At 41.8% G+C, this 22,125-nt stretch overlaps 1 protein-coding gene across 2 annotated transcripts in view; it reads left to right on the top strand.

The window, feature by feature from the left end:
- Window positions 1-22,125, top strand: part of RFT1 (RFT1 homolog) — a 42,056-nt gene that overhangs the window by 15,952 nt on the left and 3,979 nt on the right. For both annotated transcript variants that reach the window (XM_066616062.1, XM_066616063.1), the window contains 5 exons: window positions 8,538-8,616; window positions 10,845-10,895; window positions 13,177-13,307; window positions 14,147-14,291; window positions 16,654-16,759. In XM_066616062.1, the coding sequence (XP_066472159.1) occupies window positions 8,538-8,616; window positions 10,845-10,895; window positions 13,177-13,307; window positions 14,147-14,291; window positions 16,654-16,759 (512 nt within the window). The remainder of the gene's footprint in view (window positions 1-8,537; window positions 8,617-10,844; window positions 10,896-13,176; window positions 13,308-14,146; window positions 14,292-16,653; window positions 16,760-22,125) is intronic.

The following is a 22,125-nucleotide window of genomic DNA, read 5'->3' as shown; positions in this document are numbered from 1 at the left end:
CATTTTCATCACACATGGGGAAAGAATGCTCCTTTTCTGTTACTAGCAATCATTTAACAAATATTTAATTAGATGTTGAAGACCTTGTGGAGAGAATGAATGCCATTTTCCTTGACCATAAAGAGAAGTGATTTAACACATATTTCCATTTTATTTCTAATTGTTTTACAGTTTTATACAGTTCTATCCATTCTATACAGTTCGCCCTAATTATTCACGGGGGATCCATTCCAGGATCCCCCAGATGCCAAAAAATGCATTAAAACAAATTGCGGTTCAAAAAAAACAAAACCTCTTCCTTTAAAAATGTTGGAATGAATAAAAGAAAAAGTGAAAAAAAAACTCCCCTTGGTGCAGCAAACTGGAGGGCTGCAGGGCAGTCTATGGGCTTCCTAAAGCAATTTCCTGGTCATGCCAAGGCCCCCACCTCGTGGAAGTATTATGATGAAATATTGGGTGATGCAGGGCCAAGAGAGGGGCGAGGGGGCCTTGGTGTGATTAGGAAGTTGCTTCAGGGAGTCCGTAGACTGCTCTGCAGCCCTCCAGTTTGATGTGCTAAGGTAAGGGGAGGCTTTTTTCCCCACTTGTTCCAACATTTTTAAAAGGACAAGGTTTTAAAATGACTCAAATTTGTGGGTTCTGAACCCATGGATAAAAAAGGGGGGACCTGTATTTTGCTGCCATTTAATGGTGCATAGTGTAATTCTCTCATGTGGCATTGTTACTACTAATAGAAATAAAATAACTTGTCTACACTCTTGCTGATCTAAGATAATTATCTGAAACATGTTTTTAGGGGCTTTTTACTTTTAAGCTAAATAATGTGTAAGTACCCAGGAAGGCATTTAAAAAAGCTTTATTCTTAAATTAATAACACTGCTATAAATCGACCATACCATTATCTTGATTCTGAATTGTTCCGTGTATTGTATTTGCTACATAAAGCAAGTATTTAGGGATCGAGTGTATTTCTAAAGATGAATGGAAGAAGCTGACTTGTCTAGTGCCATAATGCGTTAGTACATGGTGGAACAGATTAACTTTAACATAGTTAAGAAGGCCATGCATGAAATGAAAGTCCAAATTTACAGTCTTAGTATTGCTGAACACATTAAGTTGCAAACAGTCCTTCTGATTTTGATGAAAGTTGACATTGCTCCGTTTGCATCAAGTTATCAAATCGCTTTTCAGTCTTTCAGAGATGAAAAGGGTGAAATGGAATGAACTGCTGTAAATAAACCTTATTGTTTAGAAATGCAATTTTAGATATTCTAATGTTAGAATTAAACTTTTACTTGGTGAATTTCAGTTTATATAACCATAATATTACAATAACCTCTGAAACTTTAAATTTAATCTTTGAGAAATAGTTTAATAACTTTGTGCCCTCAAGAATTGCATCAGCTGTAGCTGAGCCTAACTAGTTCCTGGCTGCAGAGAGGCATAATGATTTTTTAGAAAAAACTGAATTGTCACAAACAGCAACTTACTTTCCTGTTATGTGAAAAGGTCTGTAATAGCTTAAGAGTCAATGAACTGTAGCCATTTTGGAGGATTTGCTGGGAATTGCTACTGGCAGTATAACTACTTTTAAAGGAAGCTGAAAGCATAGTGGCTATGCTATTAGAAAGAGTTTTCATGATCTGTACAATAAAGTTTGGTTCACACAGGTGAACAATTTCCAAGAGATCTTTCCTGATCGCTAAAGAAAAGAAGAAAGGGAAGGCATCAAAGCAAAGAAAAGAAGCCCCCCACCCCCCCCACCCCAAAAAAAAGTGCACTTAAAGCAAGTTAAGCCACATGAGATAGGAAAGAAGGAAAAATCTGCAAGGCAAGAATCACCATCACCACTTCAAACTGCTGGTGCTTTTCAAAGCTGAATTGTCCCCTTCTCTCCCTCCTTTATAGAGAAACACCAGCAGTGGTGGGATTGAGCCGGTTCGCCCCGGTTCTATAGTACCGCCTCCTAGTTCACCTCTTGGTTCGGAGAACCGGTTGTTGGCTGGGGAGCGCACGCGCAGCTATGACCCTCCTGCGACTGCGCGGAGAATGCAGGAGAGGGCGCAAACGGCCAGCCTGCAGCCTCGTTGATGAGGAGCAGTTCAGCTGCTCGCCACGTGCCTCTCCTCCCCGGCTAGGCTAGGCTCAGCACTCCCGGTGAGTCGGGGCCCGGGAGGAAGAGGAGGGCGCTGGAGCCCAAAGAGCCCCCGCTGCCCCCAAGGGCGAGCCCCCCCGCCGCCATGTGTCCCCACCCGCTAACGAGGGAAACAGGAGCAGTTGCCCGCCCTGCGCCTGTCCTCCCCAGCTGAGCTAGCTGGCTCAGCTTTCCTGGTGGGTCGGGGGTGCAGGAGGAAGAGGGGGACGCTGGAGCCGCTCCCACTCAAAGAGCCCCCGCTGCCCGCGAGGGCGAGCCCCCCCTGCCGCCATGTGTCCCCTCCCGCTAACGAGGGCAACAGGAGCAGTCAGCAGTCCATCGCCCTGAGGATTGCAGCCCCAGCAGAGTTTGCCACACTTTCCTGGGAGTAAGCCCCTTTGAACACAATGGAACTTACCTCTACGTAGGCACTGAGCACAATCCTAACCAGGTCTACTCAGAAGTAACTCCTATTTTGTTCAATGAGGCTTACTCCCAGGAAAGTGTGGATAGGATCGCAGCCTCAGTGAGGAAGATGAGATGCTTCCTTCTTCACATTCTGATTGACAGTGGCTGCAATCCTAACCACACTTTCCTGAGAGTAAGCCCCATTGAACAAAATAGGAGTTACTTCTAAGTAGACCTGGTTAGGATTGTGCTCAGTGCCTACGTAGAGGTATGTTCCATTGTGTTCAATGGGGCTTACTCCCAGGAAAGTGTGGCAAACTCTGCCACACTTTCCTAGGAGTAAGCCCCATTGAATACAGTGGGACTTACCTCTGAGTAGACACTGTCAGTCAGAAGGCGAAGAAGGAAGCATCTCATCTTCATCACTGAGGCTGCGATCCTATCCACGCTTTCCTGGGAGTAAGCCCCATTGAACACAATGGGGCTTACTTCTGAGTAGACATGCCTAGCATTGCATTGTCAGTCTGGAGGAGAATGAAACGTAGCCCAGGACCTCCAAGGGGCACCTCCTCCTTCCAGCTCCAGACTGCAGAAGTTTTTGGAGCTCCCCTCCACCTTTGATCCAGGCAAGAGGGTCAGTCTCCCAGTGTCTCACCCCACCAGTGGCTCTCCCCAGAAGACTTTTTGCCCCTAAGAGACATCAAACCCCCCCCCCCCCATCTCTCACACAGGAAGGGACTGAAGATCGCTTATGTCTCCCTGGCACACTTCTCCAGCTTGGATGGGCTCAAGGTCCCCAGTGAGAGGAGCCAAGGGAAGACTTGCCTTCCCCTGTGAAGTGCAGGTGCAGCTCCACGCCTCCTGCTGCTGCTGCCGCTGCCCAGAGCAGATGGGTTGCCAACCCCTGGACTAAGCTAATTACTGGGCTGGGGCACCTTCCTTATGAGGAAAGGCTATTTGGGCCTCTTCAGCCTAGAAAAGAGGCACCTGAGAGGGGACTTGATTGAGACATACAGAATTATGCAGGGGATGGACAGAGACAGAGAGGATAGAGAGATGCTCTTTACACTCGCACAAAACACCAGAACCAGGGGACATCCACTAAAATTGAGTGTTGGGAGGGTTAGGACAGACAAAAGGAAATATGTCTTTACTCAGCATGTGGTTGGTCTGTGGAACTCCTTGCCATCACTGTGGCAAGGAGTTCCACAGACCAACCACATGCTGAGTAAAGACATATTTCCTTTTGTCTGTCCTAACCCTCCCAACACTCAATTTTAGTGGATGTCCCCTGGTTCTGGTGTTTTGTGCAAGTGTAAAGAGCATCACAGGATGTGGTGATGGCCTAGATGCCACCTGGCCTAGATGCTTTTAAAAGGGGATTGGACAAATTTCCAAAGTCCATCACAGGTTACAAGCCATGACATGTATGGTGCAACCTCCTGATTTTAAAAATGGGCTACGTCAGAATGCCAGATGCAAGGGAGGACACCTGGATGAGGTTTCTTGTTATCTGGTGTGCTCCCTGGGGCATTTGGTGGGCTGCTGTGAGATACAGGAAGCTGGACTAGATGGGCCTATGGCCTGATCCAGTGGGGCTGTTCTTATGTTCTTATGCAGCCCTGACCCCCTCTCCCATGCAACCCTGATCCCCTCCCCTATTTTAACAGTAATTATTGCCTACTCTTTATTCTATAATTTCAGGGAACAAATGTTCCCTGCCCCCCACCACAGGATGCAGTGCATGCCCTATTGGTACAGCTGCACTGGCACTGGAAAATTGGATAGGATTAGGTCCTAAGTCCTCTTAACTGTAACTTTCCAGCACCAAGTCCTGGAGGTTTCCTTGTGACAACGAAATGTTTGTTCCCTTACCTCTGGGCTGCATTGGCTCTGGAAAGTTGGATAACCCTTAGGCTGCAATCCTACTCACACCTGGGAAGCAAGCCCAATTGACTATAGAATGTGATTTGCTCCTGTGTAGGCTTGCATAGGATTGGGCTGCTATTCCCAGTGTGCTGAGGATGGTACAGTTAGCATTGCTCCTTCTCTCGAAGAAAAGTTCCTTTAGGTTATTCTCCCTCCCCCCATGCAAGTGAAATGCCAGGCTGACTAGCAATTGAAGATTTTTTGAACAAGTTTGCAAATTGGGTTTAGGTCTTATCACCTAATGAAAAAGAACTGGAGAAGCACTGGGAAGAACTTGTGATCAGGGTGAACCTCAAAACCTGCAAGGCTTGTTACATGTGCTGTTAATTTTCATTTTTGGGCTGGGTTGTGGGTGCTGGGCACCTACACAGCTGCAACACTTTCGAAGGACTGTGGTGGGGAGGTTCTGCCTCACCTGCCTCCCCACCCACTGCAGGCCCCTGCTTTGCACTCCCTGGTCAGTAGCAGCCCTCAAACTTGTGGGAGACTCGCCACTAGAGTAGACCAAAGTGATGGGTATCTGCTGTTGCCTGTCAGAAAGCAACCTAGAAAAATAGTCCCCTCATTGTACCTTTTTGCTCATTAGTGAAACTGTCCTTCAAGGCTGCCATTCTCTCTCAAACCCTGGAAGTCAACAACTCCCCTTGAACTTGTTGGGCTTCTGAGTAGACGTGCATTGGATTGCAGAGTTGGAAGTTGGAGGGGGAAGCTTTAGAGTTCACTGGAATTCTTTTTGGGGCTGGGTGGTAAAAGCAATAGAGCAGCATTTCTCAACCAGTAGTACTCATACCACCAGTGGTACTTGAGGTGGTGCCCAGTGGTACTCATGGCAGGACCCCCCCCCAGACCTCCACTGCCTGGCAGTGAGACCAGCAATACGATGCAACAAACAGTGGTAGGAGGCTCAGTTCTGCTTTTCTTGCACTCAAAAAAGCCTTCCCATCTACCCTGGGAGCCCAATCCTATGCATGTCTACTCAGAAGTAAGTTCCATTATAGTCAATGGGACTTACTTCCAGGAAAAAGTGGATAGGATTGTAGCCTGAGCCTCTCTCTTACCGTGGTTTGTTGTATCATGTCTGGCTTCTTAGCATGGAAATAACTGGTGATAAAGTCATTCCAGTTACTTCCAGTTGTACTTCCCAGAGGTGGGCCATGCAAAATGGTACAGCGGGCGAGAGGCAGATGCTGAGGAATGCTGTAATAGAACAAAAAAGAAGGGGAGATATAAAGATGTTACTATGCTGTTGTTGCTTTTGGTTGATGATGAGGTGTCAGACTATGTGCTCAGTGCACTTTTGCTGACCAGATGTTCACCACTAAAAGTGAACCAGATCCTTGAGAGGATTGACTGCTCTGGTAAAAATCACCAAGTTCCCACTGAGAAGGAAGGTGGCCCAGCTCAAAGCCCAGTGCAGCAAGTTGGTTTGTGCAGATGTGAAGGTGCTATGCTGCTGTGGTGTCTCCAGAGGTTGGTAACCTGGAGCCCTGGCAGTTCCCACCTCCTCTTATTGGTGCCTTCCTGATTTCATTATACAACTGCCTTGAGAATTCAAGAAAAAATGTCCATTTGAAGTGTGCATGTCAGCCGCATGTTTATCCTCCTTGGAAACTAGTGGCCAGAGGCCTGTAAGTATGACTATAGAGGACAGAATTGCAGCCTTGCAATTTGGATTTAGACATTGGGTTACAGCAACTTGGTTAAAGTTACAGTGCAATCCTATGACTGTCTACTCAGAAGTAAGTCCCATTATGTTCAATGGGACTTACTCCCAGGAAAGTGTGTACTGTACAGTATAGGAGTGCAGCTGTAGTCTTTCAACTTCCTTTGCAGCAGACAATTGAAGCTGAGTTGCTCATTAGGACATAGAACCTGTTGTTAATTTATTTGAATCCCACCACTGAACACCAGCCGTCCTCTGAATTGGAAGAGGTGAAAAAGCATACTCCCTCCCTAACTTTACTTATGTACTCTAACAATATGTAAGGGAAAAAGTGTCCTTGGACACTTATGATGGGCATGGGAAAGTCAGAGTATAGATATTTTGAATACTCTTCTTCAGGGACAACTGAGAATAAGCAAACAGTTCATTTAACGTTTTCAGTGTAAACTCAATTATAGAAGTCAGCCATATTTTTGACACCCAAAGACTGCAGTCATGAACACATTTGAACCTGGGAGGAATCTCCATTGAGTACAGTGGAACTTTTGAGTAAACATGGATTGGATTGCATTGTAAAACAGTGTGCAAATCAGCAATGAAGAAGCAATATGGCAAAGTATATAAAACAGAATTTACTGAATTGCTTACAAATTGTTCTAAGACAGAAAAACAACATGTCAGAACATACTCTTATATCACTTTACAAACAATTCAGGAATTGACAAAAAAAAATAGCAAAATGTGCCCGACATAGATTATAACTTGAAATTGGATGCTTATTTAAATACAGATAGTAAACAATTCTTTTTTCCTTATTATCTTAAGTAGTTTTACCTATACTTTATTTTATGCCTTATAAGCAAGCACAGAATCACTGAATGAGTCTGTTAGAAAAAAATATACAGTGCTGAGTTGGCCTTATCTGAATCATTCAAGACTGTGACAATAGTTCTGCATTCTACCTGCTAAAATAGATAGAGATTCCTCTAAAATACAGAAGAAACTTGTATCACCTTCATTGAATAACCAAAGGGCACTTAGGTCTATTATGCCACATAATCACCCTTGGGTCAGGGATTTAACCCATTTTTGCCCAGCCCATGGGTGTACACATTGGTCCCTGTTGTGGATATGCAATGTTGGGCAGAAGTGGCTTAATGGAGAATAGTACAGTATGAACTGCTACACAGAAGCACTCCTGCTGTAATCACCATTAATGTGTCATCTCAAAAAAGTGCTGATGTGCTCATGGAACCTACAATAGGAATGTAGCTGTGATGTTCCAGTTGATATACGATATTCCTCAGCATCATAAGACCTAAAATGGTTTGGAAGCCATGCTGACGCTATTTTGCCATTTGTCTCCCTGTGAGGTGAGGGTTTCTCCAGAGTGCATCCAGCCAGTGATGCATGTGTATTCACCTGTCCCTGCCTTCTCCCTGATCAACATTATTTGTAGCAACAAACACTGGACACTGGGAAAGCTCCACCATTTTGCTACTGTGGAACATTCCAGAATGGGGAGAAGCTCTCACTGTGTCCATCACAGCAGACAAATGCTGAGTATGGGGAAGAGCTGATGCATGTGTGTTATTGGCAGGGTGCAGAACTAACTTGGGTGCATTCTGGAGAATGCTGGATGGAGAGAACAACACCTGAGTTAGAGCTTTATGAACCAGTCTTAGGAAGTACTAATGGCATGTTGGACACCATTTACAGGTTAGATTTATTTATTTATTTATTAGTAGTAGTCATAATTTTTTTAAAAAATGTACAGTATACTCTTCATTTTCTCCTACTAGAGGACTCCTTCAAAACTCAGCAACCACAAAGCCCGTCTAAACACAATAGAAATAAGCACCAAAGCAATCGGAGGGAACAGTAAAACTGAATCAAGGAATCCAGACCATGTCTGCTGAAAAAGCCAAGCCTTTAATCTCTAGTGCAAGATTGGTAAGGAGGAGGAGAGCCCTAGAGTGGGGACCACAATGGAAGGATTTCCATAGGGTGGTGACCACCACAAAGAAAGTAGTTTCATATGTCATCATCAGCCTAGCTTCAAAAGGTGGTGAATACATATAAGAGAACCTCCCTTCCAAATCTTAATGGTTAGGTTGATTCACGTAGAGGGAGATAATCCTTCAGGGGTACTACTCCAGTATGGCTTCTTCCCATGCCACATCAGAACCCCTGAACCATGTAGGAGCAGTGTGAGAAGTCTATAACATAACTCCTTCCTGAATCAAATTTGTTGTTTCTAGAACCTGCGGCAACATTGGTGTGGCAATTTGGGGTGTGTGTGTGTGTGGGGGGGGGGAGTACTTTTTAATATTAATAACTTTATCTTGGGAGTTTTAACCCCTTACATGTATCAGTGAAATTGTATGTTCATTTAACTTCCAGGCCTTTGTTAACTGGAAGGAAGCTAGGTTGACCTGGAGTTTCTTTAAACAGTCATTCCTAAAACAGGTTTTAACAGAGGGTGAGTATTATTAACAGTATTTAACAGTATTTATTAACAGAGTACATCTTCTTTAGCATCACCCCCTGTTCCAAACGCCCCCTCCTGGTTGCTATTTCCAGCAATATTGGTTATTACTATAGGCTGGGCTAGATGGCAGTGAGAAGCAACATTTTCCTTAATTATTTTTTAAAATGAAAGATACGTAGCTTATTTTGCATGTTCATTAGAACATTACAATTGTAGATGAAATGTTTAGAGAAAGAGATCACTTGGGGCTTGGTAATAACTAGCATATATTTACCATTTGAAATTATTTTGGAGTGTTTTAAGAATGCACTTTTAAAGTGCAATTATTTATGAATTTAATCTGAACATGAATTAATATATAGTAATTCTTACTCTGAGAATAAATTAATACAATCCATATACTTAATTATGTTTATATACATACAAAGAATATAAATATATGTTTTGGGATCCGTTTTGAATCATATAATATTCATTACACTAAAAATTAGAAATCTGTGATAAGGTTAAAATGTTTGCATGGTATTCCTAGAATACAGCACATCTCTTATTTACATGGTCTTGAATTGGTACTATTGTCACTTGAAAACTGAAAGTATATTTTTTATTGTCATTTGTATTATATCAAAACAAAGTCAAATTTGATGTTGAGTCGTCCCTTGGAATAGTCCTGGAACCTGACCAGAAATTGTTAAATAAGAATGGACCAACTGGGTCTAAGGGCCCAATCCTATCCAATGTCCCAGTGCTGGTGCAACTGCAATGCAGCCCGAGGTAAGGGACCAAACATTCCCTTACCTTGAAGAGGCCTCTGAGACTGCCCCCCTACCGTAGGATGCCGTGCACAACCTATTGGCACAGCTGCATCGTCTCTGGGCCCTAAGAGGGCTGCTATTTTTCTCTTGCACACTTTTCTCAAATGTCATCTAGTAAGTACTCAGATCACTCCAAAAGTACTAGTACTATAGCATCAGACCCTGTAGTCTAAAAGCCAGTGTATTATTCATTTCATTTACCATAAATCTTACTACTTCCTTTGCTGTTTTATTTAGTAACGAATAAGCATATACAGTGGTGCCTCGCAAGATGAAATTAATTCGTTCCGCAAGTCATTTCGTATTGCGAAAATTTCATCTTGCGAAGCGCGGTTTCCCATATGAATGCATTGAAATTGAATTAATGCGTTCCTATGGGCAAAAAAAGTCAGAACAAAGTCAAATTTGGTTTACAAAGTGTTTATTAAGTGCTCTTTAAAGGCATACATACTGTACGAGGATTTCAAAAATTTCAAGCACAAAACTTCAACTTTTTAATTTTAAAAATTCATCTTGCGAAGCACGGCCATAGAAAAATTCGTCTTGCGAAGCACAGCATAGAAACATTCGTCTTGCGAGTCACCAGAAAAAATTGCAAAAATGCTTTTGTCTTGCGAGTTTTTCGGTGTGCGAGGCATTAGTTTTGTGAGGCACCACTGTAGATAACTGTGCTGAATAGAAATGGCTGGAACTGGCGTGTCAGGATAATAGTTTTGAAGTTTCATTCATTCATTCACTAACAGCCCAACCCTAAGCTGCCCAGGGTGTGGGGCTGCAGCGGTGCCAAAAATAGCTGCCACTGCCGCATCCTGCACACTCTGGGCAGCTGCCTTCTCCTCCTCCTTTTGTCCCCTTTCCCTGGGTAAAGAGAGTAGCCCCACAGTGGGGCTACTTGATTAACTGCCAACCCATAGGTCGATGGTGAATCAAGAGCCTCCATGTAGGGCGGCTTCGCTCCACATGTCCCACATCCCTCCCTCTCTGCTCCCTTCCCCCATGCATGCCTCCTCCCCACCTTTCACCTGCCCCTCTATTTCCCGGAACGCCTCCTCCCTGCCTCCCCCCATGCCTCCATTTACTTGCTGCTCAGCAGTTCGTGTGGCCACTAAGTGGTGGAACTTTGGTGGCTGCCTGGCGGTAGCCCAGCGTCAACCAGTGCTGGGCTACCGCCGGAGCTCACCCAGTGGTAGGGCCTGCAAATGTGCCTTACGGCACATTTGCGACAGTGCGCACCAATGGTAAACCAGCACACACTGTTCAGGATTGGACCTTAAGACAACTGGAAGGCAACAATAATAAACACACAATACCTTATACATAAAAAAGTTTGTTTCTTATGGTAAAGACACCTTCAAATATAATGGTAAGGAAAATAAATATTAATGTTAAGTGTTAATTTTACAGGTGAGAGATATGTGATGACATTCCTGAATGTGTTAAATTTTGGAGATCAGGGTAAGCATGACCTTGATAGAGTTTACTTGATCTTAGCTGTCCTTGAGCTTCAAAATGGCTGCATATAAAATTATTTTCAAAGCAGCCTAAGAGTATCATTTTTGTTTTAAATACATGATGGTTGTACGAATTTAAAGGCTATCCATATGAATGTAGAATTTTGGTGATACACTGTGTGGGTAACTTTGAGGGGCTGCTTGGGACTACTTCATAATGTCAACTAAGCTGTTGGCTATAAGATTATGAAACATTGAAAAAGGTATCTTTATTATTGTTTTTACTATAAATTCATTTGTACTATTCGTACAATTTCTGTTTTGATGCATGGCAAAAACATTAACAGTGTGGTCTCATTTCCCGAATTAGCCCTCAGTGTGTATTGCAGGCCACATACATATGAAGCTACCTTATAGTAAGTCAAACCACTGGCAGTGGGTCTTGTTGAATGTGGTTATGGGGAAAAAAAAATCATAAAATGATTGATCTGTTTAGCGACATCTGTGTGCATTGAGTTTGACACAGAGGTAAGAAAAACCCCTCAGGCAAGTTCTGAATATTCACAATCTAAAGAGATGCAAAGGGAGAGAAGTGGATGTAGGGAAAAAATGGGAAGATATTTCAAAGTCCTATTCAGTTGGATAATCTAATGTGGAAGTGGAAGACTCATGTGACTGGCACTTATAAAAATACAATCCATGACAACTTGTATTGTATAGGGAGCCAGACATCTGTAGGTCTCCGTAGTGGAGTCAGGTGAGTATTTCTAGGCTATCTTTTTTCTGGTGCAGGATCATGTGTAGAGATAACACTTGGCTCACCATTGGTGATGCTATGGTGTAGAACAGCTTTAAGCAGCAGCTACACATTTGGCAGTCATCTGAATTCATAAAGAAGGGAAGAGGCACCTGTTTCAGTAGGTTTCTCTATAGATGGATGGCAATTGCACAAATGTCAAGTGACAGTGGTTTTTGTTTAATTCTTGAATTGGACTAGAGATATGTTTTTAGCTTCTGCTTTTGAACTGATTTTTTTTTTTTTGCTGTTGCATATGTTAAATGTGTGGTACATGGGAGCCCTGTATCCATGGATCCCATATCCATGATTTCACTTATCCACAGATATTGGAAACCCTGTTGCGTACCCCTTCATGTGCACATTTAGTAATTGACTGCTTACTGTTAGTGTTAGCGCTATCTGTCAGCTTCCTTCAAGTTTTTTTTCAGGTGTTCTGGCTGCAGGAACACTTGAAAAAACTCAAAGAAGGTCATCAGGAGCATTTCCTGTTGAGTTTTTTTTTTAAGTGTTCTGACTGCCCGGAGGCAACTTGGAAAACAGTGCAAGCCTATAGGTTTACAGTGCTCAGTTTAAGGAAGGAAAATATTGTGCAGTAAGCTTTTAAATTACTAAATTGACACTCGAGGGGGAGGTCGCACAGGGAATCCCTGTATCTGCGGCTTCTGGTATCCAGGGGGGGTCCAAGAACACATCCCTGTGGATACCAGGACAGTTCTGTATAAGAAGTGTTTGATCATTACCTGCTCATTTTAATTCATAGTTGGTTTTTATTGTATTTTTCTGTATAAAAAATACAATAAAATTGTATAAAATTGGCATATTTTGTAGATCTTGTAATTGTATTACACAGTTTATATTATATGGAAAAAAGTTGTTTTGCTTAGAGATGCTGATATACTTCACTGTACAGGTTGAGTCTCATTATGTTCCCAGTGAATAGCAAAAATTGCAAATCAATTTAAAAAACAAAGTCCCTTTGATTTAAAAACTGCCTTGCTGACCTTTGTGATGTTAAGATAGAGTCATTAAGATGACTCTATCATTAAGATGACAATCCAACAATCAGTCTCTCTCCAGGCCCTTAGAAAGGATTATCTTTCTTTCAGTGTTCAGGGGGAAGGGAGGGGGTTGAAGAGAGAATGATTGATGGCTGGTCAGCTGCCCTCTCTCTAACTGTTGTAAAGGACTGTTTTCCTTTAATTTAAAGGGCCCTTCTCATCTTATTGAGATAAAAATCTCTACAACAGTAAGAAAAGCATTTTAAAGGGGTGCATTTTTCCCCTTCTCCAAGGATCAGCACATTCCTTCTCATTGCAGTGACCATCTGTGTTGAGTCAAATCTGTGTATAAAAAATTTGTGTATAACAAGGTTGTACCTGTATTGTTAAGTGCTCTCTCACACACTTTTGCTACTGTACATTTAACTTTAAAAGTGTTTAAGCAACAATGAGAGTACTTAACTAAGTTTTTCTGTTTGTTTATAAAGGTGTCTATGATATAGTGAATAACCTTGGTTCTCTGACGGCTAGATTTATATTTTTGCCAGTAGAGGAGAGTTTTTATGTTTACTTTGCTAAGGTTCTGGAACGAGGAAAGGATGTCAAGTTGCAGAAACAGGTACATTTGGTTCAATTATGCAGTAGTACAGATATATGCTTTTAAAGTAAAGGATAAAGAACATAAATCTTGGCACTGTAGCTATCTCGTGCTCCAGAAGGACTTTAAAAGATAATTTGGGGAAAGGAGAGTGTGTAAAATTCATTGTGGAATCATTATTAAAGATGACATGTAGATAATAATTAAATAACTTTGGCCCTAAAACATATAAAGATATATATGTAATTAGGTTCATCTCACTCACTAAAATTATACTGGAGTTTATTGCTTTAAAATGGAACTTGGGCTGCAATTTTAAGTATGCATTTGAAGTAGATTTAATTGAAATCATCGAGCTTGCGTAAATCATTGGGCTTTGAGTAAATATGTTTAGGATTGGGCCCTTAAGGCTAGGCTCTTAAGAGTGTGTGAATAACATTAGCAGTGTGCATATTTTTACTGGAGTTACCATGATATATCCATATATTGCACAGCAAGAGATTGTAAACCAGGTGCACTGAATGTTTTTGCTTTCCTCTGCTGCATTAGAAACTAGTTCTGTTGACATGTTTGCTGTAGCAGATTTTTGAACATTTTTGTCTTTTCCTTAATGCTGGAATTGACACAGGCTAATTAAGTTCTGTCTAGAACTTTTAGCACATTTGCATGGACATGTGGCTGCTATTAGAATATTTATAGTTCTAGACATAGTCTGGTCCATGTTAATTATTATAATTTGCCTGGAACTAGTGATGTAAAAATAGTGCATTGTAAAATCTAATTATTCTGCATTTAATTCAATAGCAAACCTGGGTTTGTTGTTTTGTTGTATATGTTAACTGAATGTGTTTCCCTCTTAGGATGATATCTCCATGGCGGCAGCTGTATTAGAATCACTGTTGAAACTAATGCTTCTGGTTGGCCTGACCATTACAGTTTTTGGTTATGCCTATTCCCAGCTGCTGCTCGATCTTTATGGCGGTTCAATGCTCAGTTCAGGATCAGGTAATGTCAAATGAATGGTTTATTTCTGAAGAGTACGTTCATGCACAGTAGATTATTTTTGGAAAGCTGCCTCAGATTTCTTTTCATATCTGAAAATACAGAAGAAGTGGAAAAGAAAAGCTAAGGGACATATTTGTTCATCTGTTCATTTTGTGCATGTCCTACAAGTTCAGCTGAGATGTTTGTTCCTGTGTTCTCCCTTCGTTATCTCTGGCTTTCTGGGTTGAACATTAAGCCTTGTGGTTGTAAAACATGCCAACAATTGGAAGCCACAATAATCTGAGGACCACTGCAACCATCAGAACTTGTGTCCTAGCAGTGCAGCTATCTTTCCGGCATCAGAGGATGTGTAGAGGGAGGGAGAAAGGAAGGTGAAAAGTGTCCAAATAGTAAGTAAAAGTAATGGAGGAGTTAAAAGTGTCCTTCCCTTTTTCCCCCTCTGTTAGCATACATTATTTCTCCACTGGTGCATATATGCTGGCATACATGTCCTCTCACACTCATGTTGAGAAATTTCTTCAGTGGGCTGCTCAGTCTGTGGCAGCATCTATAACTTTGTCCTCCTGCTCTTTATCAGAGTTTCTTCTTATCTGGGCCAATTTGTAAACTAAAAGCTATGTATAAGCACTTTCTGGTTTCAGAGTTGCCCTTCTGCTATTTTTTTTTTTTTTGGCAAACCTTTGGCATCTCTGCTTTCCAAAGAGACTTTTAGCTTACCAGTGGGACTAGCCTCCCCCATGTGCAGTATTCTTGGTGGTAGATATGACAGATTTAATTAGACCCAAGTTGTCAGTGTTGCCATTTTAATGTTGAGTTAATGTAGGAATTAATGTTGAATTCCTAATAATCTATGTATATGTCTTTAGTTCATGATATAGCTTTGGCCTTGGGTTGTGTTGTTTTGATGGTACTGTAGTGGTTATCTCATATGCCAAGAGAAAATGACCTATTGTCTCACTCATATCATCTGACATTATATGTCAGATCATGTCATTTACTGCCTTTTGGTCAGTAGTAAAGTGAGTAGCCCCATTGTGGGGCTGCTTACCTTACCCGGGAGAAGGGGACAAAAGTTTGTCCAAGGCGCGCAGGATCCAGTGGCCCCGGGCAACTCAGGCTTGGGCTGCCCTTGTCTCAAGCCCTGAGGCTGTTCAAAAAATCTGATACTGTAGCTACTGTTTATCCTGCAGAGAGCTCAGCTCCTGCAGTTTAGGGAGGATAAGCTTGTGTAAGCTTGCAAGCATGTGTAAATATAGGGAGATAAATTTTGAGAGTCTTTTGTCTGATTATTATTACTAATAAATAAATATTATTTATTTGTAGCTCTCCTTTTTTAAAAATCTGGTAAAGTTAGGTGGGTCTGATAGAATGTCATTTAAAAAAGTGGGTCCTGGTGCTAAAAAGTTTGGGAACTACTGGACTAAGCTTAATTGATCAGACTTTAGCAAGACTGCAGAAGCCTGTGCACTATGTCTCCTCAGCTTTCTTGTTTTTTAAGTGAAGGGAAGAAGCTAAAGCTCAATGATAAAACACATGGATGTTTTGCATCCAAAAGGCCCAAAGTTTGATCCCAAGTATCTTCTCTTAAAGGATTGCCTAGAGTTAGGTTGGGAAAGACCTTTGCCTAAAACTCTGGAGACCCCTAGCCTGTTAGATGGATCATTGGTCTGAATCAATATAAGGCAGTGTCATATGTTCTTGATCCATTTATCAAGATTTTGTTAAGAACTGACTCCTTATTTTCATTTGAGATAAATTTCTGAATAAGTGCAATGTGTAGATCAGCTGTACTTTGGCATCTGCCATGTTCATGAAAATGGTGTATAAATTCTGTTAATTATACGCAGATTAGCTGCAGCCATCTGGCTTATGATAGGTTTTGATGGCCTTTGGTGCTGAACAGTCTTTTTACTTTTACCATAAAGTTTTCTCTGTGGCTTTCTCAGGCTGAAAAGTGGGATTACTGGTAACTGTTCAGCCTAAAATATAAAGCAGTAATCTCTTTGGAGAGTAATATTGTAAGCATAGTAGATTTATTTAAGTTTTAAGCCTGGCATGCATTTTACAAATCCTGTTTTCTCCTGTTATGACACAGACATTATCTTCTAACCCACATATGAACGGCTAATCATCTGGTTATCATACTGGGGAAAGCTCTAAAATGAGATGGTGCAATATACTGTGTCTTACTATTCAGGAATCAGAAGGAATATTTTTCTGAATGGCTTAGGCTGCAACTTGACAGTCAGAGTGGTGGTGGTATTATAATTTTACTAACAATACTTTTATTTGCTTTAGAGTACAAAAATTAATAATGAGCGGTTTCACTTTATCAATCTCCTTCTTGCAATATGTTTTTCAGGTCCGAGTCTCCTGCGTTGCTACAGTTTCTATGTCTTGCTGCTTGCTCTTAACGGAGTAACAGAATGTTTTACGTTTGCTTCAATGTGTAAAGAAGAAGTGGACAGGTGGGTTTAAAAAGTCAATACAAATGAAACTGTAATTTATTCTCTCTGTTATTGCCAAAACATACAAAATCAAAGGTAGCTCTGTTGGGCTAGTTGGACAAAGAAATCTGGAGGAAGGTTATTAGGATCAACTGAAATACCACAAAATAATTCCTGATGCAAAGCAATAGTTATTTGCCCACTGTTGTGTTATATTTTGGTTGGTCCTAATAAAGGTATGACTCTGCTTTGGTTTTTGAATTTTTTTCCATGTTACTGTAACGTTATATGATCCGGTTTCTATTGGCACTTCCCTCATAATAATAAAGGTGGCATGACTAAAAAAATGTAGTCGTGTCTGTGAGTAATACACACTGATGTCTGGTGTAGTAGTACACATGGTTGTTTGCAGCCCTTGAACTGCTGAGTTATTAGTTCCCCAAGTTTGAACTCTGATGTTCACCAATTGTTAGGGAAGCAACACACACACACACACACACACACACACACACACACAGTTTATTGTAGTTTATTCAGACCACAGTTAGGTAAAATTAGGATCTAAAAACACAGTTTGGTCCTTGCAGTTGCAATCCTGGCCCCTTTGCCACTCAGTACCAGGTTGCAAATGCTGCCCCCCCCCAGGTCGAAAAACGTCACTTTTGGTTTTTCGGAAGTGACGTTTTTCAACCTTCTGAAGGCAGAGAGGCCACGTGCAGCCTCCCGGCCCCCAGTAGGTATTCTGAGGCCTCTGGAAGGTCTAAAGAAGTCACTTCTGCATCCTCCATGGCAGTCTGAAGGCCCTCTAAGGCCCTTTAAAGAGGCCTTAAGTTTAAAAAAAAGGGGAGCAGCGGGGTAGGTGGTCTCAGTGGTTCCCCCTGCCAGGTAGTGCTCCAAGGCATTTGCCCCCTTGACCCCCCAGGTGCATCATTGGGTCCTTGTTTGTTTTATGAAACTGTGGTTTGAACTAAACCACAGTTCCCCAAGTTGTATGTAATGTAGTTAAAACTAAGGATGAAAGCTTTGAATCTTCTTTATAGTAAAAGGAGTGGCAAGGGAGGAATGTGCTTTCCAGTTCTCATTCCAGAGATTGTGGTTTCCCATTAAGTCTGAAGTGAACCTGTTCATATGCTTGCAATAACCTGAGGTATCCGAGCACTGAGTCACCAATGGAAAGGGTCCCACAAGATGATGGTGTGTGAATTAGTTACAGTACACTGTGGTTTGGATTCCACAAGTGCAGATGGAAGCACTTGTACTTGCACAAGGTTGTTGTGCTGACCTTTCTGCATCATATGACTTCTGGTGGGTCCCCTATCCCTTATGTGTGGCTTTTTGGGAGGCATCAGAGGCTGAAGTAGGGGTTAGGAGTTCACAGGCTGTATGCATGAAGTTTAATCACACATCTTAACATAAGAACAGCCCCACTAGATCAGGCCATAGGCCCATCTAGTGCAGCTTCCTGTATCCCACAGCGGCCCAGCAAATGCCCCAGGGAGCACACCAGATAACAAGAGACCTGCATCCTGGTGCCCTCCCTTGCATCTGGCATTCTGACATAGCCCATTTCTAAAATCAGGAGGTTGCACATACACATCATGGCTTGTAACTCGTAATGGATTTTTCCTCCAGAAACTTGTCCAATCCCCTTTTAAAGGCGTCCAGGCCAGACACCATCACCACATCCTGGGGCAAGGAGTTCCACAGACCAACCACACGCTGAGTAAAGAAATATTTTCTTTTGTCTGTTCTAACTCTCCCAACACTCAATTTTAGTGGGTGTCCCCTGGTTCTGGTATTATATGAGAGGGTAAAGAGCATCTCCCTATCCACTCTGTTCATCCCCTGCATAATTTTGTATGTTTCAATCATGTCCCCCCTCAGGCGCCTCTTTTCTAGGCTGAAGAGGCCCAAACGCTATATCCTTTCCTCATAAGGAAGGTGCCCCAGCCCAGTAATCATCTTAGTCTCTCTCTTTTGCACCTTTTCCATTTCCACTATGTCTTTTTTGAGATGTGGCGACCAGAACTGGACGTAATACTCCAGGTGTGGCCTGATCTTTCAGTCAAACCCAATGTTTCTTATATACCAAAGGATTGGGTTGAACTTGATCACCTCTAGACCCAAGCTGGATAAAGCCACTTTCAAATTTCTTGATAGTTCATCTGTTTGATGTCCTGGCAAATGTATGCTTGCTAGTTGATGCCTGTTCTGGCAGGATATTTGTTCTCCTTCAGCATGAAGCAACTCAGTTCACTGTGAGAGAATTGCACGCGCAAGTTCTTGCTTGGAATACTGCGGATAGTGGTTTCATTGTAAACATTAACAATTTTCAGTATTGGGAGTTTTAATTAGTGCATGCATCTGTTGATAATGTATGCACCTTCATAATTGGAATACTGTTATTCTGAAGCTCATTTTTAATTCCCTTTTGCATTTTACACATTGCAATTCTAAGACTGTGACAGGTATTTCTGACTAAATTGAATGCTTATTCTCTCAGTTTCTTGCACTTCATAGATAATTGTCTTTTCTGTCTAGACTCTCCAGCTCTTATGTAAAGGAAGGGTGGGTTTATGATTGTTACTGCTAACTCGGGCTTGTTCATTGTCATAGAAAATGAGATTTAAAATAATGCGTTCTGAAATTTTTGTATGAGAGACTTCAATAGGAATAAAGAACTGATTAAAAAATGAATCATAACTATATGCACCTATGATTATGAGTCTTGATAATAAAATGAATACTAAGGTTTCAGACATAGGTTTATTTTTAAAAGATGTATAAAAAAGTGCAAGTTTCCTTGCAGGAAGAAAAGAAAATGCAATAAAAAGGAGACGTTAAAATGCCAGGTTCTGGTGGATATTGAGGAGAATGGTATAAATAATTTAGTTATATTTTCATAAAACACGTATTAGAAATGTATATAAAAGCAGTGAAAATGTAGCTGCTACCTTTCATTCAAGAGCCACTTTTGGGAACCATGTTGAAGAAGGAGCAAAATTGACCCACCACCCTGACACTGGCTGACCTGGCCTCTATCACTAGCAACCCCAAAGTACATAGGCAGATATTGTGCCCTCCAAAGATCTCCATAATGTACAGGTCCTCCCTTCAGGGCCTTGGAGTGGGGGGTAAAGGGGGTAATTTGTACCCGGGCCCAGGATCAGAAAGGAGGCCAAGGAGCCAAAGGAGGGGGCCCAGAAATTTCCTGGGATCTGACACTTTTCTATCTCACCAGACTCACTGCCCACATGGGTTGCTGGGTGCATTACCATGAGCATGTGGCGGCGAATACTGCCACAAACCAAAGACACAAGGCCCAGGAATGCATACATTCCTTAACGGTGTCACATCTGGGAGGAATCTGACCTGCTACAGTAGCTATTTGGCTTGTTGATCCATTTATCATGAAGGAGTGTATAGGAGCTCAGCGACACAGCTGCGGGACTGCAGCTGCTACAGAAGTCGGTTTTGGTGTACACAGGACACTTTCCATTCTAGTGTGAGCCTAAGTACAATGATACTAATCTCCTGTAATGATTTTCTATATTTGAAAGATTTTAAAGAGACGCAGGAGTGTGTTTGGTTTTCTGTATTACTGTATCTAGCTGCCAACACTGGGCAGGCAGGTGGACCTGAGCTCTTGGGAAGACTGGTAGACCTGGGCTCCAAGACTATTCTGGTTGTTGCCACCCTCCCTCTACTGTGTTTTGCCCTCTCCCTGCCCCTGTTCTGTCACTACCCATCACCATCCTTTCCCCATTCTGTTTCACCCCTTCCTTCTTTGGGAAGGGGCCCAGAAGAAACTTTGTACCCCCTGATAAAAGTCTTCTCAGAGGCCCTGCCTCCCTTAATGTATACACTCCTCACAATAATGCTAATGCTTTGATTAGTTAAAATGCAGTAATTTCAATGTGTGGATTGGCTTTTAAAATACAGCACATGTCTGAAGAAGGAGCAACAGCTCATAGGGTTGGACATATGGTCCCAGTGACAGCTTAGAGGCCTGGCTGGTATGCTAATGCTGTAGCAGTGACCTGAACCCAGTCCCACAGCTAGCACACCGCCAGCTGCCAGGGATGGTTGGCTCTCCATTGTAGCCTTGGTGTGGTGCATTATACAAAAATGTAACATGCTGAAACCTTTTAGTAGGCCCCACGGGCCTCTTCTTCAGTGCCCTTGTTTCACTCTTGTAATAGTTTGGAAGTTCTAATGCACAAAGGGTGTTGACACAAATCACAACTTATGCTACAGTATCCGCAGCAGCTACATAGACTGAGATGAACATTCTGGTCCTAACTTGCCTTTATAGAAATGGTCCACTGCTGAAAGCAAGTGTTAAAACTCCATGCTGCTTTGAGGCTTTGAACTACATATTTAGCACAGTGTACTCTGCCAGCCAGCTGCTGTCACTTTGCAATTGAGAGAAAGGCTTTTTCACTGTATTATATTAATTTGCTTTTAGTCAAATGTAACACACCTTTAAGGTTGTGGATTTGTCAGATGTGATTAATTGGAAACTACAAAACCAGCAAAGATATTCTCTGGTGGAAGACAGCATCCTTGAAGATGCTCATTTGCAACCTCCAAATCTAAGTGTATAATATTGAATTAATCCTTCTTTTCATGAATTACTTATTAGCTCACAGTTCCAGTAGATATATATCTTTATGAACTAATGAAGCTGTCTTGACACCGTATGATTGCGAATCACATAGAGAGATGAACTCTTTTGAAGGAAATCTGGGTAAAATATGGGTTTTGTATGTGCCCTAGTAAAACATTCCAATAAATTAAATGTATGTTTGGGGGGAATACAATATTTGTAAATATTTTGATTATTGAGACACAAATATATACTTTTAAGCCACGGTCTGCATAGCAGAAAAATAAATATTGACAGACAATCACTTAAGACTCAAATACTTCTATTCAGCATAATCAGTGTTATTTTAAGACCAGCTGCTCTAGCTGGCATATGTATAATTTCACTGATACATAATGCTCTCAAGAATTTTTATTAGCTTTCCATTTGCAGACCAAAGTTTTGTGGCCATTTAACTAAAAATTTATTTAATTCCGAGATTAGAAAGTACTCCTAAGGGTGCTGTTTTGCATACAGTTGCATAAGGAGCTGCGCAAACAATGAAGTACTGACAGTTTAATGCAGTGGTTCCCATACTGTGAGCCATGGCTCCCGTTGAGCCACAAAAACCAGCCGGGGAGCTGTGGAATCCTTGCAGAAACCTGCTGCCCTGTACAATGTATAGGATTGTAGTACTAATGGGGAACTGTGACCAATTACCCAGCAAGTCATGGGAGCTGCTAGTTGAAAAAGTTTGGGAACCGCTGGTTTACTGTGTAACATCATGTGAAAAGTTGTG

Source organism: Tiliqua scincoides, chromosome 2, assembly GCF_035046505.1.
Source record: "Tiliqua scincoides isolate rTilSci1 chromosome 2, rTilSci1.hap2, whole genome shotgun sequence".
NCBI classification, from domain to species: domain Eukaryota; kingdom Metazoa; phylum Chordata; class Lepidosauria; order Squamata; family Scincidae; genus Tiliqua; species Tiliqua scincoides.
This window is presented reverse-complemented; position numbering and strand designations above follow the sequence as displayed.